The sequence below is a fragment of the Onychostruthus taczanowskii genome, unplaced genomic scaffold (genome assembly GCF_017590055.1).
Source record: "Onychostruthus taczanowskii isolate IOZ18803 unplaced genomic scaffold, ASM1759005v1 scaffold54, whole genome shotgun sequence".
Classification (NCBI taxonomy): domain Eukaryota; kingdom Metazoa; phylum Chordata; class Aves; order Passeriformes; family Passeridae; genus Onychostruthus; species Onychostruthus taczanowskii.
This window is the reverse complement of record NW_024503013.1, coordinates 3,627,217-3,644,595: the sequence shown is the minus strand read 5'-3', so window position 1 is coordinate 3,644,595 and position 17,379 is coordinate 3,627,217. Positions and strand designations below refer to the sequence as shown.

General features: G+C 35.0%; 1 protein-coding gene across 1 annotated transcript in view; it reads right to left on the bottom strand.

Moving 5' to 3' along the window:
• The window catches only part of CNTN5 (contactin 5), a 269,832-nt gene that overhangs the window by 143,410 nt on the left and 109,043 nt on the right, over window positions 1-17,379 (bottom strand). Inside the window, exon 6 of the mRNA XM_041417056.1 lies at window positions 12,043-12,246. Coding sequence (XP_041272990.1) covers window positions 12,043-12,246 — 204 coding nt within the window. The remainder of the gene's footprint in view (window positions 1-12,042; window positions 12,247-17,379) is intronic.

The following is a 17,379-nucleotide window of genomic DNA, read 5'->3' as shown; positions in this document are numbered from 1 at the left end:
TGCAATCCTAATGATCATACTTTTAAAATTTATTTTCTATCAGTACTCATGACACAGAAGTCAAACCTCATCCCTCAGATGTTCTTAGGAGTCCCTTTTTTTTGAAAAAAAAAAACCAAAAAAAAACAACAAAAAAAACCCCACCAAACAAAAAACCCACCATTTCTACCTACCTTCCTTCTAGTCCTAAGGCTCAGTGAAGGAAAATAGTACATCCTCCTTCCTTCCATACAGGAGCTGGGCCTTGGGACTTTGTTATTATTTGTAGGGTCAATATTTCCTCTAAGATTTCTTCTATATAAACTTCAATTACAAGAACATCAGTCCTGATAGAGCAATCTCCTATGTTCCCTTGTAGTGAATACTGCTGAAAATAGTTCAAGTTATGATAGAGCCTTCTATTCCTAAGGTTTTTCTTTTAAATCTCTGATATCTGCTGACTGTTCACACTCACTAATAGGTTTTGTGCCCCAATGAAATTAAAAATGGGGTGGCTTTGCTTTTGTGTAAGACTTTGTTCTGGAAACTAATAGTGTTGAGTTGTTACACAGTATTCAACATTTGCTTTTTTAGCCCTGAATAAAAACAAAACTTTAACTTGCATTAAGTCCCTTCGGTGAGTGCAATCTGTACACGTACTGAATGCTCTTTGCATGTCATGCCATCATTTCATACTCTTAATGAAATGCTGATTGACTGATGCTTTGCACTACATTCTGTTCTTCTGGGTTATTGCTAACCTAGCAAGCGACATGCCTGCAGCAACTGGCAGGAAATGTATAAAGTTACTGAGCAATTGCTTGGAGTCCCTATGAAAATTAGGAAACAAAAGTCTGTTATTGCAGAGGGATATTTTTCATCCTTATTATTTATGATCTTTGACACCATGAAGGCCATTACAGTTGCATAGATATTAAGGAAATTGTTAAGGCCTTACCTTCCCATATTACACTATAATTGCTCTGCTATGGCTGTGGTGCCTCTAGGCTCTTTAGCTTTTTAGCTTCTGCTTTGGTCGCTATGAGTCAGGGATGGCAAAACAATCATCACCTGCATTTTCATGAAGATTTTTGCTCATTTGTATTAAATGCTAAAAGGAACCTGAACTTTTAAGAAATATTGAGGTCTTGAGCTACGTGCACTGGAATCAATCTCTCCCAGGCTTATATACATGACTCTCTTACAGAAGTTTGGCTAGGGCTATAAAAAATCCTCTCAGTCATTTTTTTTATACCCAGTTATCAAACATGAAATACAACAATAAATAAAATTGATCAGCAGAGAATAAAAACATAATATACAATTTTCAAGTGGCTAACAAATCACAGAGTTCATGTGCTTTGGTCACTGCAGAGCAATGGGATGCTTTTCTCAATGCCTCTCTGCTCTGCCTTCCCATGAAAAAAATCCTTTCTGAAAATCCTTTACCTTTCAATGCCTGACCCTCATTGTTGACTATTTTTTAGGCTAATTACTTAGTTTGCTAGACTCCCTACATCCCAAGTTCTGTTGTTCACCTGAGTTCATATCTGGGTATAAAAGTACTGAATTTGTGATTGATATGAAACATACCTCTTCAAAATAAATCTTATCCCTGGCCTTCACTCTGAAATATGTCATTCCACCTTAAATTTTCCAGTGTTTGTGTCTCTGTCCTTTCAGGCAGGGTCTTCATGGCTGGGGGAGATTTAAAAACTAATAATCCTTTTGTTCTGCCTTTGATTACCAAAGAAGACACTGATTTAAAGGATTGAGCATATCACAGGACAAAGCACAGTTTAACCTTGTTAGAATCAATGGCTTGTTAGTCACCCAGCCAGAAAGGCCCCTCAATATTTATAGAAGAGATCTCTCCTTCAGATTTTTTTTTTACAATGGTGCAGTTATCACAAAGTAATCATTCTCCAACCCAAATACAAAAAAAAAGTATTCAGAAAAATCAGGTTTACTTTTAATAAGAGGTTTCATTTAACAAGTTTTTTCCTCCAACATTACTGTAAATCTGTGACTTGAGTTCTGCACTCTGCTACACAATGTCTTATGAACACTAAGCTATAATGTCTGCATTTCATTTTTCTATTAAAAAAAGGAGATGACATAACAATGTGATAAATATTGATTTTGAGGCACTTACATATCACTGGAATAGATGTAATAAAATTTCAAATATTTGCAGATATTAGCGCAGCTAAAATTCTTTACATTGTCCACTAGGGGCCATTTAATGGAAATGGAGAATGGATTAAAGAAGAAAGATTGCTTTCTGATTTTCAGTCCTTTCAGCTAAGAACAAGAGAAAGAACTACAGACAGGATATCAGACATTATTGTTTTGCAAAGGACTGCTCTATCTCTTCATTTAGCCTGCCAATCCATGACTTATACAACCTCAGATGAAGAGTGTGGAAAAACTGCAATATCTATGCAATAGGAATTTTTCCTTCAAGGGGCCAAAAAGAATCTGACTGCTGAGAAATCATGTCCCATACTCTTATTCAGCTGTGTAGAGGCTGATGCTTCTTCCAGTAATCTTCCAGATATTAACTACCCTCTTGCATGTCCCAAAACATGAAGGCTCCTTAAATCCTTTCAGCTAAAGTGATTTGTGTTTGTTATATACTCTTTCAGTAATAGGTCTTTAACTTCCTTTGAGGCCTAATTTTGAATGGAACAGGTTACAAGCAGTGCTTGAATAAGTGGCGGATAAACATCTAAGACAGTAGATAGAAAAGATTCTAAGATTCCTGGCTAAACATCATCAGAATTCTCAGGAGAAAATGCAAGCCAAATATTTTTCCTACCCAGGAGAAAGATTAGGCATGGATTGATACTTGCCATTATTTTGTTAACAAATAATAAATCCCTCCCAGGTCTGTGACTAAGAATGCTCATCTGAGAGGTTTGCACAAGGAAGTCCCCTATCTTAATCTGATGGTGCCGGAGTGTTAACATGGTTTCCTTATATCCTGAAAAAAGCTCTAAAGACAAATTTAATTTGGATTCTTACTAGTTTGCATCTTCCTCTCAGTTTCTGGGAAACCTCTTGAGGCACGATAAACTCATCCTGCTGAATAACAATTTTTTAATAATTTTACAGATCAAAAGTTGAGTATCCTAACACATTGTAATGATGATTGGTTGTGTGAATATGTATCTAAACCCAAGAAAATTTTGCCTAAGAAATTGTTTACAGAATATTTATGTATAATTTCTTCTTCTATCTATAATCTGTGATGAAAGCTAAGGTTGTTTAAGGTGTGGGTCCCTTTGTGGCAAAGGAATATTTAGTACTTTCTCTGAAGACCTGCACTGTTAAATGTCTCCAGAAATTTGTTTGGGAGAGCCTTGAATACACACATTTACAATGACAGTAAATTGACAGCACAAACTGAGTTAATTCAAGTATAATGATAATGTCCATCATTGTATCTGGTCTGCAGAAGAGATTTTAAATGAACTGGGAAGAATTTATTGACTCACCTTCTATTAATCTTATTCTAAATGTAAGGACCAGCACCTGCTGTAAGTCCCTAGAAAGCACTAACTAGTGCTTAGTTCAGTGCATTCTGTAATGCACTGAACTAAGCACTAAACTGAATTAATACTAAATTGCCAACATTGTTTTCATATGTTAGAAAGCAAATCCTGTTGCATATCACTGGATGGAAAGACATCTTTACTGGAATATATCCCAATATGAGAGAAAAAGTGGTAATTCAGTGTCTGGAAAAGATATAATGAATACAGCACAAGAAGGGAATAAACTCTAGTTTAAAACCAAGGGATAAGATGTTCATGTGTTCCTAATTTTAAAGGAATAAATGTGAAAGAAAGTCACATTTAGCAGAATAAAAAGTGTTTAAACTTTGAACATGACTTTACTCTCACCATTTTATAATCCAGATTTTACTCATACTTGATTTCATTAGTTTATCAGTTACACTGAGCTCTGAACTCTGGAAAGCCCTTTCTAGAGATAGTATTACTATCTTGAAATATAGTATTATTTATAACTCTTAAATGTTTGTATGTCATACATTCAAATGAGCTTTCTGCTTCTCTCAAACATCAAAAACAACCAAAAGCACTTAATTTTCAGTTGAAAGCAGGTGCTTTGTGAATGAAATAATGGGAGTGAGTACAAACTCTCAAAACACAAAAGAAATGAGATAGTCTCAGAATAAGCAATGAGGGAAATATTGGTATATTATTTAGTTCTTCAAATGAGAGACCAAAATTTCTAGCCTACAGACTGGGCTGCAGAGATTTCTGTTCACATGTGTTTGAAGATGTTGAGCAGACTATGACCAAATCTGCAGTCTTTTTCTGTGTAGAAAAGTCTTTAGTGAGTAATAAGGTGGACTTCATCAATTTCCCACATATTTTAAAAATGGCATCTAAGCTCTCCTAAATCCAGCACGTCTTATATTGCATGAAACCAAACTTCACACTTTGGACATTCAGAGATGAGTGAGCACACATGAGTGGCTTGTACACAAAGCTCCAATATGAAGATTTGTGCATATCCAGTTGCACCTAAACATGAAAACCTGAACATTTTCACTGACTAGGTACGCAGCTAATTTTTCTGAGCAGCCATACACATCAAGAAACAAAAAGGACTTACTACATAGTCAACACTTCGCTTGGGGGGCCTAGCTCAATGAAAACCAAATCATAGGGAGTTTTGTTCCATTTTGTTTTTACAGAGAATGAGATTACATTGAACTTGGCACAAGAAATATGTGTCAGATTTCTTTTAGGCATCACTGGCCAATGTTTATTGTTTCTCCTTTCCGATTGCCTGATATTCATCCAGGACAGGCTCACAAAAGATAGTCAGAAACATGGGAAATCTTATTTAATCTAAGTGATTAGGACAAAGATCTAATTTTTATGGGGTTTGTAATTATCTTCCTGATGAAAGTTCTCTAGGAATCTAATTTTTTTCCAATAGGAAATGACATAATTTTTTGCACTTCAATTTGACCTTAAGCTTTTTTTTTTTTTTCTTTGCAACCTGCAAAGTTGTTTTACAGAATGAAAACAAAAGACTTCCTTTCCATCTAGGTGCCAGAAGTGTCAAAAGTATTGTGATGTCCAGAGAGAGTATTTCCCTGTCTTCTGATCAATTAGAACTCTACTGCACCTAATAGTGTTGCTCTAATATTCATTGTATGTAAAAAACTGGGAATAGGTTCCTAAATAAGAAATATTTTTTTTCAATTCAGACTGCTCATATAACCATGCAAAACAAAGAACCTATTATTTCCTCAATATGACAGACCAAAGTAAAATTTCTACGCCATCAGCAACAAGTATTGAAATACCCATTATTTTAGACCCAATAGAAACAAATCATCCTGTTGCCTACTTGCTGAAATTTTAACTTTAAGCAAAACTCTTGCTGTTCATAATCAAAGTAGTTCGATACTCTGACAAGAATTCCAAACTGACAAGTAATTTTTGTTTGAATATTATGACATAACCTATGAGTGCAAAGAAGCAGTCACTGGTGAATTTCTATCTAAGATCCTGAGACACTAAGATACATAACATTCAGGACCATTCTTCATGCTCTGAAACCATTTATAGCTGTAAAGGTTACTTTCATTATCAATTTGCACAAATTTGAATTTAGTCACCAAGAATTAAAATATTACCAACATACTTCTGTCTGAAATCTTAATAGTCATAGTTCAATGCAACACCATTCCTAATCCTGACAAATTTAGAGGAACATTTTTTTCGAGTTCAGTAATTTTAGGCTTTGTATATTCTGTATATGGATCAGTTAACTACTCTTTCTTTGTACAAGTTTCATAAATCATGAGTAGAAGGAGTGAAACAAGCAAATATAAGTGCAGAAGACGTGCAAGTGGATACATGGCTAGGATCCTGAGCTATTTTAGCTAATTTAAAAGAGCAACGATTGCATTTCCAGCATACAGTACTTCTATAAACTAACGGGAAGACTTAGCAATTACAAATCCTCTAAGGAAGTTACCATAACAGAACTCAAAAGCAGACTAAACTTAATGCAAACTTTTGCAGAGAAAGAATTCTTGCCCTACAATGAATCCTGGGACATAATCTTTCCCCAACCTCTCCCTATTTTCCTCCTGTAAAAGCCCCACAGCCCCCTGGGTTCAACCCTTTTACATTGTCAAAAGACCATCCCAAGTTATTTTGTCTCTCTAATTCTTTAAATTAAATATTTTACAAATAGTGTCTTTGAACTTTTATGTGCTTTTGGAGAGTGTTCTTCAACTATTCTATATAATATATAATCTACATAATATATATTCTATATTACCTATAAAACACTCTCTAATAGGTTTATTGCGTAGGAGCCCTCTGTAAAATTCTCTGCCTACCTATAGATTTTCTCGCCTATAGGTAAGAACCATTGCTGCTAAGTGGAACAGAGTTTCTAAATAATAATAAACAAAAAGTTACTATTTTGGGAATAAGAAAATCTCAAACAAAACCAACAATCCTTCCTCATCCTATTATATGTATGTCTGTCTTTTTTTTTTTTAATTAAAATAAGACTATACTGACATTTCTTAATCGTGATTTTCATACTATTATTTTGGCAACATTGCACGAGGACCTTCGTACAAGAGCAGAACAAAAGAGACAAAAAGTACAAAAATATCTGTAACCTTTGCAGGATATACTTTCGGTAGAGTAAAGCAGAGATTGTAGGAAGAGTTTTATTTTCAGTTTTCAGAGTGACCCATCATTAAAATACCTCGCTACAGTTTTACAGGGGAAACATATTTACTACCAGGTAATGGCTGTCCAGGGACATTGTCATTTTATCAACCTTCCCCTGGAGCAGACCCTGCATACATTCACGTCTCTCAGTGTTACCAATCTTTGTATAGCACTAAAGGACAAACTTGATTTTGCCCAGACAGTTTGTCTCTGCTTAAAAATAAAAAAAAAATCAAAGCAGGATTACTTCAGGTTTGATTCCTGCCCTGGAGTACTGAGTAAGAAGAGTTCCTACAGTCTCTATACAGTTTTATGGAATACAAATGCAAAATGTTACTGCAAAACTTTGCAATATAACCCACGTGAAAGAAGAAGCCTACAAGACTGGAAAATCCAGAAAACAGCACAATTAAGTCACAGCTGAATGTGTATTTTAAACCCCTATTGAAATTCAGGTGCATTTTGTTGTCTTCTAGAATTCAGCTCCATATGAATAACTCCATTAGAGGACAAAACCACTGATAAAAGTGAAAAAAAAATAAAATCAGTGAAAGGCAAGGAATGACAGGTCAAAACCATTACAGTTCATCTTTAAGCAATTAAAAAAAAATACTACCTATCAGTTAATCATCAATTGTCAGCATTCTTCTGGGATAGGTACAGCTATGTCTGTGAAACTGCAAATTTTGGTCTATTTATTATCTTATTATGCTATACTGGGCATTTTATTGCTTGGGAATTTGCTATAATTTCTTCCAAATTTTCCTTCATGCTGGTAAAGACATCTTTAGATAACCTAGTGATGTTCAAGCAACATATCCCAGAGTTTAACCTCAAAAAGCATATGCAGATAGTATTTCATCATGGAAAATTAGAAATAAACATCCTTAATACCTCGATTACTATATGTGCTATCATTATGTGAGACTATTAATCACACTGAATTATTCAATAGAATGAGGACAGACAAAATTCAGTTCACTGCTTCACAGACTATGAAGACATGGAAAAAAAATCTGAAAGTCAGGTATACATGAGAGTATGTCTGGTCAGACATACCAACATCTGGAGGTTAAACTAACTTGCTCTAATGGAAAATAGTAGGAAGTATCCTTTGATGTCTGAAATTGTCCAGGTTTGTTGGGTTTTTTGGTTTTTCTTTTTTTTTTTTTTTTTTAACTCTGGAAATTTCACCATAGCAAAGCTAATATGCAGTATCTGCACAGAGCTAAACTGAGTAATTATGTAATTTGTTACTGTACAGTAATAATGTTAAAGTTAACATACTTTCCAAAGAATAAGAAGGATAAAAAAAGTAAGAAAAACTGGAATAAAAATGTGTGAACTTGAAATAACTGCCTTATGCACTGAAATATCAAATGTTTATACTCCCTAGATTTCTATTTCCTTATTTTGAAAAGACTTTCAGATATTTTTATGGGTGAAGAAAATTTACTGCTCCCAATCAGCATCCAAGCCTCTGAAGATACAATTGAACAAAGCTGTTTATTATTTGTAAACAGTGATCAAATATTTCTTCAAAGTTTGTAATGCATTATGAGGCAGTTAATGAAATTATGCATATTTTTTTATTTCCTCCTAAAACTTTTTTTCTCTTCTCAAAATTTTAGGGTGTTTTTATAACCCAGCTTGAAGTGAAATTGAGTTATATGAAATGACTGATTGTCAAGGACATCTGAACAAATGAGGTATTCATTTTATTCAGAATCCATTTCTTGACATTTTTATTTAATTTGCTTCATATCAAGCAGCTAGGCTCCCCTTTGAGACATATCATAGAAGAAATAAAAGATTAATAAAATTCCAGTAAGTTCTTACAATCTTTCAGAGCTTGACACAACACCTTAATATCACTGCATTTCTTTCTTATAGATAGAAACCAGTGTTGTCATGGAAGGGCTCTTTGTCACAAGCTTTCTAGTCCCCTGGGCATAGGTGCTGTATATACATCAAAATGGAAGAATGATGTTAAATAAATCAATTAGAGTACTTTGGAGTTAATGATATATATGTTTGGAGAATACAGGCTATATAAATTGTTTTATTTATATAGAGCTATTTGTAAAAGCTGTTTAAAACCACAAGCTCTTCCTGTGGTTTCTAACAAATGTGCTGACTGCTTAGGGTAATTTCAGTCGTTATGCCAAGCATTGGAATGCAGAAAGATGTATTATTTTTAAACCTAAGTGAGTATTTGAAAAGTTCAAAGTAATTCAAGTAATTCTGTGCCAAAAAATGCTTAAAAAGCCATATTTAAAAATATATAACACAACTCAGCAAACATAGAGTAGAGTATATTTTCAGGTAATTTAATGTTTGTTTTAATGCCATTTTTAAATTCTCACTTCCCTCTTGGAGTCTATTCCCAGCAGTTTATTTCTTCAGAAATTACTTTAATTTTCTTTAACTAGTCAGCACTAGTTTTCTACAATTATTCTGTATTTTTGCACATAATGAATGAATACTTTAAAAATGTTTTAATGACCCTTTAATATTTGCCAGTGGACAAGGCAGTATTACCTAAGTCCATCAGTATGAAAATGAAAAAGTACAGCATGATTTATGGAAATTTTTTTATTATAATCCCAGATCATATTTTAAAAGGAACCCATATTATTGCATATTGCAAAATGCATATTATTGCATTATGTGGAGAAGGTAGAACCAGACAGATGTCCCAAATAATATGATTTAGCAACGAGTACTTTCCTTAACAATTTTTTTCAAGGTATGTTTATGGAGGCTGCAAGGTTAGGTAGAAAGTTGAGGTTTCTTCACTGGGAAACTAGCTCAGTCATACAGGAAGGCAAGCAATTTACTGAGAATTACTGAAGAATTCCGTGACAAGAAAGGAGCCTGTCATAAATACCAACAGATTAAAATTAAGGCATGGAAGCCTAGTAGAAATTCATGTGTGTGAAAAAATGAGTCAGGAAACTGGGAAATTGCTGAAGAGCTGCTCATCTATGTGCAAACACTTTCCCAATACTCCAGCACAGTTCAGAAGGTTGGATTATCACAGTGGTGTGACAGCCAGCCGTGAAACAAAAAATTTGCTGGAGGCTGGTATTTACTACCCACTTGACATTTAAAAAAAAAATCTACAGAGTTTTCCTTCATAGATTTTTTTTCCTCAGCTCAGTGATGTAGACTGCTGTCTTTATCCTTATTTACTCTCTCAATTTATTTCAGTGTGTTGTGTACCTATGTACTGTCAGTACAAGATAGATAACTAATCTGCTGAATTTCTGCACAAGACACAACCAAATAAAAGCATGAAGAAATATCATAAAGAATAAATAGAGTGAGATATGAATAACAAATATGACAATGAAATTTTATTTTTTTTCAGAGTACAAACACATTAAAAAGGCAGTCAATGTTTGGGCATTTTAATTATGAAAAAAATTAAAAATATATATTATATGGATTCACTCTCTTAAGCCAGTAAAACTAAACACCTGAAACTCAATAATAACATAGGTACTAAACCAACAAAAAAAAATAGGAAGTGATAAATTAAAAGAGCAGCTTTTTGCTGTAGAGGCTACATGCTATGCAGAAGGAAATTTAAATTTGCTACAATGAATAAACATTAACTTAATTTCATTCTAATTGGTGAATATATTTTAAATTTACTCTATTAAACTAAGTCATCTCTGTTTAAATCTAGATTTTGTAGCATGTTTGGAGCATAGGACTAATATTAGTTTGAGAAAAAGCTATAAGCAAGACAAAAGAAAACTTTCAAAACTTTCTCTCTTTAATTTATGTATGTGTGAATTCACATGGGCTGAACTGCTGTGAGGAACTAGAAAGCATAATCGGATGTAGAACATCTTGGAAAGAAGGAAAATATTGGCCATTTTCTCTGTTCCTTTGAGACATGGCAGAAGAGATTGACACCCACTTCTCTGCAAGCTCCTTTCAGGCAGTGGTAGAGAGTGATAAACGCTTCCCTGAACCTCCTTTTCTCCAGGCTAAACAATCCCTCAGCTCCCTCAGCCACTCCTCATCGGTTGCGTCTTCTAGACCTCTAGCAGCTTGACTGCCCTTCTCTGGACTCACTCCAGAATCTCAGTATCCCCTTTTTGACTGAGTGGCCCAGAACAGGACACGTACTTGAGATGTGGCCTCACCAGTGCTGAGTACACCAGGACAATCAATCACCACCCTGCTCCTGCTGGCCATGCCATTGCTGATCCAGGCCAGGATGCCATTGGCCTTTTTGGCCACCTGAGCACATGCTGGATCATGTTCAGCCACTGTTGCTCAGCATGCCCAGGTTTTTTTCCACTGGGCAGCTTTCCAGTCACTGCTCCCAGCCTATAGCACAGTCTGGGGCTGTTGTGACCCAAATGCGGAACCCAGAACTTGGATTGTCCTTCTGATCCTTCTTGTAGATGGACCTCATATTTGCTATTTTCCAGTCAGCTGGAACTTTTCTAGATAATCAGGACTGTTGGTAAATAATGAGAGGGTCTTTCTGGGCTCTTTCACTATCTCACTCATGACTGTTGGGTGCATCCCATCCAGGCCCAAAGACTTGTGGGTATCTAATTGGCATAGCAGACCACTAACCATTCCCTCCTGGATTATGGGGGTATCCCTCAGGTCCCCACCCCTAACTTCCAGCTCTGGGAGTTGGGTATCCTGAGTACAACTGCTTTTGGTATTAAAGATTGAGGCAAAGGCGGCACTAAGTATCTCAGACTTTTTGTTATCCTTTGACACTGTGGCACATTCTGCACCCAGAAAAGGATGGAGATTCTCCTCTGCTCTCCTGTTGCTGCCAGTGTATTTAGGGAAACTTTTTTGTGTTCTCTTTAACCACAGTGGCCAAATACATGAATGATCTCCTGGCATCCTGCAGCTAGTCTGTATGACCCATGTGACACTTGCCAGTACTCTGGGGGTGTCTCAGGTGAGAGTATCAGTGCGGCAGTAGCCACTTGGGCTGAGGCAATTGAACTGAGCCCTGAGGAAACAGACATTGCCCATAAAGGAGATGTGCTTCTCTCTGTCAGTGACAGAAAATCAGAAGAGCAAGGTGGAGTAACTGTTCTAAATAAAATACACCAAGGTGTCAGTTTGCACTTCAGCCTTCACAGATCTAAATATTCTCACAATGTCTGGATGTTCTAAAAGAAATTTCCTCCATGCACAACTTCCATTTGCCATTTTTTTACAGAAAATATGTGCATATATTTAAAAACAATAAAATCATGGTTCTTAAATTAATTATTTTTATTTAGGTGTTTTTCTTTCATGTAGCACGCAGAAAGAATGCCTTTCTTACCATCGTTTCTCAGTGTCAGAGGCGTAGGAGGACTCAAAACTCTGGCGTTTGTCACAGTGTTTTTCACCAGGCATATGTAGCTGCCAACATCGGATGTTTGCACCTTGGATATGTAGAGATTGCCTGTCTCCTGAGAGATGAAACGCCTGCTGTCTTCTGCCACAAAAGATGGGAATTCATTAAATACCCAGCTATAGATGATCTCTAAAAAAACACAGAAAGAAAATAACATAAAGTAATTGCAGAAAAAATAGTGTGTCATGTTAATAGATACACTAAATTAATGTTCATTAGCTTTATTTCAATAATCTATGGGGGAAAAAAGTTAACGATTTTAAAAACTTTTAATTTGTTTGGTTTAGAATTGAAGAGGATATTTTTTTCTTCCCTTGGGGTTTTGAAAATAGCATAAATGTTGAATCCACAAGTTCCTTGTGAAGGCAGACTTAATTCAGGTGAAATGATGAATTTATTCATCAGACTCAGAAAACAGCAATAAGATATTAAATAAATCCCTTTTCTAGTCTTTTGGGCCAAACCAATAATAATATCCAAAGAATTATTTTCTCTATTTGTTCCGATTTGCATGGAAATATATCAAGATGATTCCTGCAGAGCTATGGATGACTTCTGCAAATGTATGTGTATAAAAAAGTTTCATTCTGAATGTTTGTTTTTAAAGTCACTAGATTGTACCAACTGTTCAACCCACCTTGTAGGTAATATTACTGCCTTGTTGTTCTATCTTTTACATCTGCTTCACTGAAGATTTTCTCAACCCTTCCTTTATGCAGCTTAAATCCCTATGATCAATGAATAATTCTTTAAACCAAGACTACCAACAAATCAGTGACTTTTAAAAATAGCAGCTAAATCCTGTCCCTTGGTTCTTATTTTTATCCCATGAATCATCTATTCTATTTACCTGGACATTATATACTTTTCCCTTTATACTCATTATAATTAGTTGAGGAAAAAAAAGTTATTTCCTATTAATCTGTATGAGATTATGTCATGATTTAATAAAAACCTAGATTCATTTATGCCTCAACATTAGAAGTATCAGTGAAGTTAATGAGATTCTGATTTAGCAGGATGTTCCTTGCAGGGAATTATTCATGTGGCGTTTCACTAACTCTGGCTTTAAAGCCTTAAATGTATACTTCTTTATACGTTGTTCTCCTTTTGAGCTTTTTTTACATTGTTTCATTCTTTCCTCACACTTTAAAAAAATATTGTTCGCTACTTAAACCAGAACATCTGATGTAAGGTTATTTGTTCTGTAATCTCCTTCCTGTATAGCCTTCAAAAACCTGACTTCAAAATGAGAAAAGCTGAAGTTAGTCCAGGAATGTAAAGTCCCCACTACTGCTCCAAGATGAAAACTGCTCCACTGGTATAACATATTTCAAGCTTTTAGACTGAAATTTCTTGTGTAACTACTCATCTTCAGCAGAAACAGGAAGACAGTAATTCAAGTATGTCAGTCTGGTTCTCTCATACTTTCATCCCCATGAAGTCAAAGTGGTCTTTTTTATATAAAGTTAGTTGAAAACTTCTGAAAGAGTCAAAGGGGTGAGAGGAAACACCTCAAAATTTAAATTTTGCTCTGTGGTTTTCTTTTAATGATAGGAGAGGAACTGGTATAAGAAGTGTGAGACACATTACAACTTAGCCAGGTGTGTGCTTTGACTATACCAGTATGGAGAGAATTAGAAATTCCAACCAACTTGTCCTTTCTATCCTTGTTTTGTACTGTTCCCTGACACTGTACTGAGAAAGGAACAGAGCAGCACAATGACTGCTTTTTCAGCCAATATAAGCAAACAGTGCGTAGAGTTCTATAAAGATGCAGTAACTTCTGAAACAATTTTTAGGAAGTTTACTCTAATTTTGAAATCAGATGAAAATTCTCTCTGAAAAAAACCCTGATGGTCTCAATATAAAAATGCTGCGTTAAAGGAATGAACATAGATGACAGGAGGGGAAGACTGCTTCTAAATCTCAAAATGATGACTTAAACTGCACACATTGACTTTTTGCTAGAATCTTTTTTAGATTAATTTGTAATTCTGGTGGCTACACAGGACTCTAAGGAATTAAGAGCTCTCTGAGAGTTTTCTGAGTGTTCAGATTTTCCTTCCTCTTCTGTTGTGTTTCAGGCAAAATACTAATTATGCCCCAAATACGTCTTGGAAAATTTTATTACCACATTTTGCCATAATACTTTATCAGGAAAAAAAAAAAAAAGATTCATGGCAGAACAAAATTCTACAAAGTGATGATGAATACACAAGTTCAAGGAAAATACACAGGCTTTTACTGAAAACCCGTTACCAACTCAAATGGAAAGTAATCAGTCTCACTAATTGCTCTGGTTTAAAAGTAGTTCAAAGCAAATCCAAAGCAGTCATCAGTGTGGGTTCACTGGCAGTTCACACAGAAGAGAATTTTCTCCATTCATAGCTTAAAACCATTTACAGTTAATTATTCATTTATTAATTAGAATTAATACTAAGGAACAGATTTCAGGCAATAAATTTTTGTGCCTCTGTGGAAATAAAATACTTAGTCTTTGCCGATCCTGAATCCAGGGGGATACTGTCATTTTGTCACTTTCTTAATTATTTTTGCTGTTGAAAATGGCATGATGGATGAATGTGTACTGGTATAGGGTACTGAGACATAAAAATAACAGAACTCCTGCCAAACCTGAAACTCAAAGCATTTATGCTATAAAGCTGTGGTTAAAGCTTTTTTCTTTTTTTTTTTTTTCCTTTCTTTTTTTTTTCTTTTGTGTACACCTACAGCATCTGTATTCCATCCAGATGCCCAAACACTTAAGTCCAGAAAAAAAATTGTTACAGTTCACCTCTTGATTCTTGTCAGCCCATTGACATTGAAAGAATTGCTCCTATTTTTCGTTTCTAAAAAGCAAAACCTCAGGAACACCCTTTAAAATACCTGAAGAATGCATCTGAATGCTCAGATCTGGAATGCATCTGCAATTCTTGGTCTCCTTTGCAGGTGAAAAACCCCTTAGACACTTCACAAATTTTTTTACTCTTGTTAGACCTGGTTAATCAGTTTAGCAGACTCTTAAATAAAATTTTGAGGGTCATGTCCATACACTATGTACAGATTTCAGTGGAAATATCTCAGGAAAATGTTGCAGACCAGTCAGAAACAACCACAGCTGGCTTGGGATCTGGGGACCCCACAGGTTTTAGCTGACCGAAATAGATGGATGATCTTGCAGAAGTGATTTTACAAAAGGGTGTTCACAGAATGACTGCAATTAAGGGAAAATGGGTGTACCTTGACATTGATCCATTGTGCAAATATCTCACACTTATAAATTTGCAGTCCAAGAAGAGGACGAATCATGCATCGCTGTTCACATTCTTGGACTCCGACTGTTTCTACTTTGTATGCCAGCAAAATTACAAGTTAGAGTTTGTAAAAAAAAAATTGCTAGCAAAGGCTGGCCAAGTACAAAATCTGGGGGTTTGTTTTGTTTTGCTGGTTTGTTTTTCTACTGTCAGTATTTAGCATAAGCCAATACCCACGTGATGGCAAAGACACATTAAAAAAAAAACTAATAAAAAGACAATAATGGAGAATCAATATTTAAAACATAGCTGTGTCTCTGTAGACAAGTGTGTAATCTATACTGTCCATGCACAATAATATATTCTGAAACAACAGGGGATGTAGTTACATGTCACAAGTTCTACAGGATTTCAGCACAGGAACCCATGTAAACTGCAAGAAGAAAGGCATTTAAATATTATCTGAAATCCTACTCATACAAAATGGTAAACTGCGCAGTGAACTTTCAGGATTTTAGAACAAGAAGCCGAAGAACAAATGGATGACACTAGGTCTATTTGTACGCAGTTCACTTCAGTTTTTACTGAATTTCAAGCCTGAATTTTCCTATAATGGGTTCTATTACAAGATTTTAGAACTAGTGTCATTTGGCCAAGTACAAATACAACTGTCATTACATTATTTTTCCATGGGATATTGAACTCCAGAGGTGCATCTCAAGCCTGACAGATAAATAATGTTGACCTTCAAGAAATTTTTAAGCTAAAATCAATGCTACCAAAATCTAAATAAACCAAACCAGAACTTTAAAATCAGAAAGTAATTACGTTAGATATGGACCTTATGAAGTCATCTGCTTTTGAGAAAAAACTTAGTAAATGGTTTTTTCATGCTCTACGCATTTGTTTTCAATAGGGAAAAATAAGTTTAAGACAAAAGAGAAAACTAAACACTGCATTATACACAAGTTTGGATTTTTTTTTTTTTTTTTTTTTTTTTTTTTTTTTTTTAATGTGACATCAATAGCAAAATGACAAAGAGGATGCAGAGCCCTTCCTGGAAATTACAGTTGTCTGCCAACATAAAAACAAAGTTTTTCACAGACACTTTGCATCAACACAAACAGAAACAGGGAATAAAAAGATAGAGAAATTATGTATTGTAGAACAGTTGTAAATTGATATGTGTTAGGCTGAAATAGTCTGCTGCTGCTAAATTCTTTTATATGTAAAGTCTTGGTGCAAAAATGATATAAGTCCTTTTGGTAACTGCAAAACTCATAGATCCTTTATGAATGACCAACTTCATTTACAGAAATATGTCTCTAAGGAAATATTTATCTTTTTTTCTGAAGATGATTTGGAAAGCCTTCCTTATGTAGCCTTCCTAATGTCCAATTTGTTTCTGCATTTTATTAAGCACTTTTTACTAGGCTATATAGGTGAAAATCTGGATCATTTGGTGATGAAGTAGTAAGAAGAGCTCATCTATTTCCTGACATAATTAATTTATAGTGTGAAAATTTGCTTACTATAATTTTTGAAATGATTTTTGTCGTTCTGTTTTCTCTGTTAAACAACACTAATTCCTAAACTGTCACAATGTGATGTACTTCCCATAATGGATGAAGCTGGAATACTGGCATATCAGCATTTTTCCTAGTGCTTTTGGATATATTCTGATGCAGAAAATGTCAGTACTATGGTAATGCAAAAGTCTTTCTGTCACTGTGGGTCAGTATGAAATAAAGCCTGAAGTATTGTAGAGAGAGCTGTGCTGAAGCATTCAGATAACACCAAATATTCACTCCTGTGTTTGTTACTGCCTGGGATTTGCTTCAGGGATTTTCTCTTAAGAAATTGCTCCATTCATCCTTTTAAGATGAAGTTTCTGGACAGCCTCTTCACCAGTCCTGTTAGCTAAGTGGTATTTTGGATGCAAGCAAAGACATAACAGGAAGGTTGTTATATAAACTCTATTAAGGTCACTGAAAACCTGAGTGTC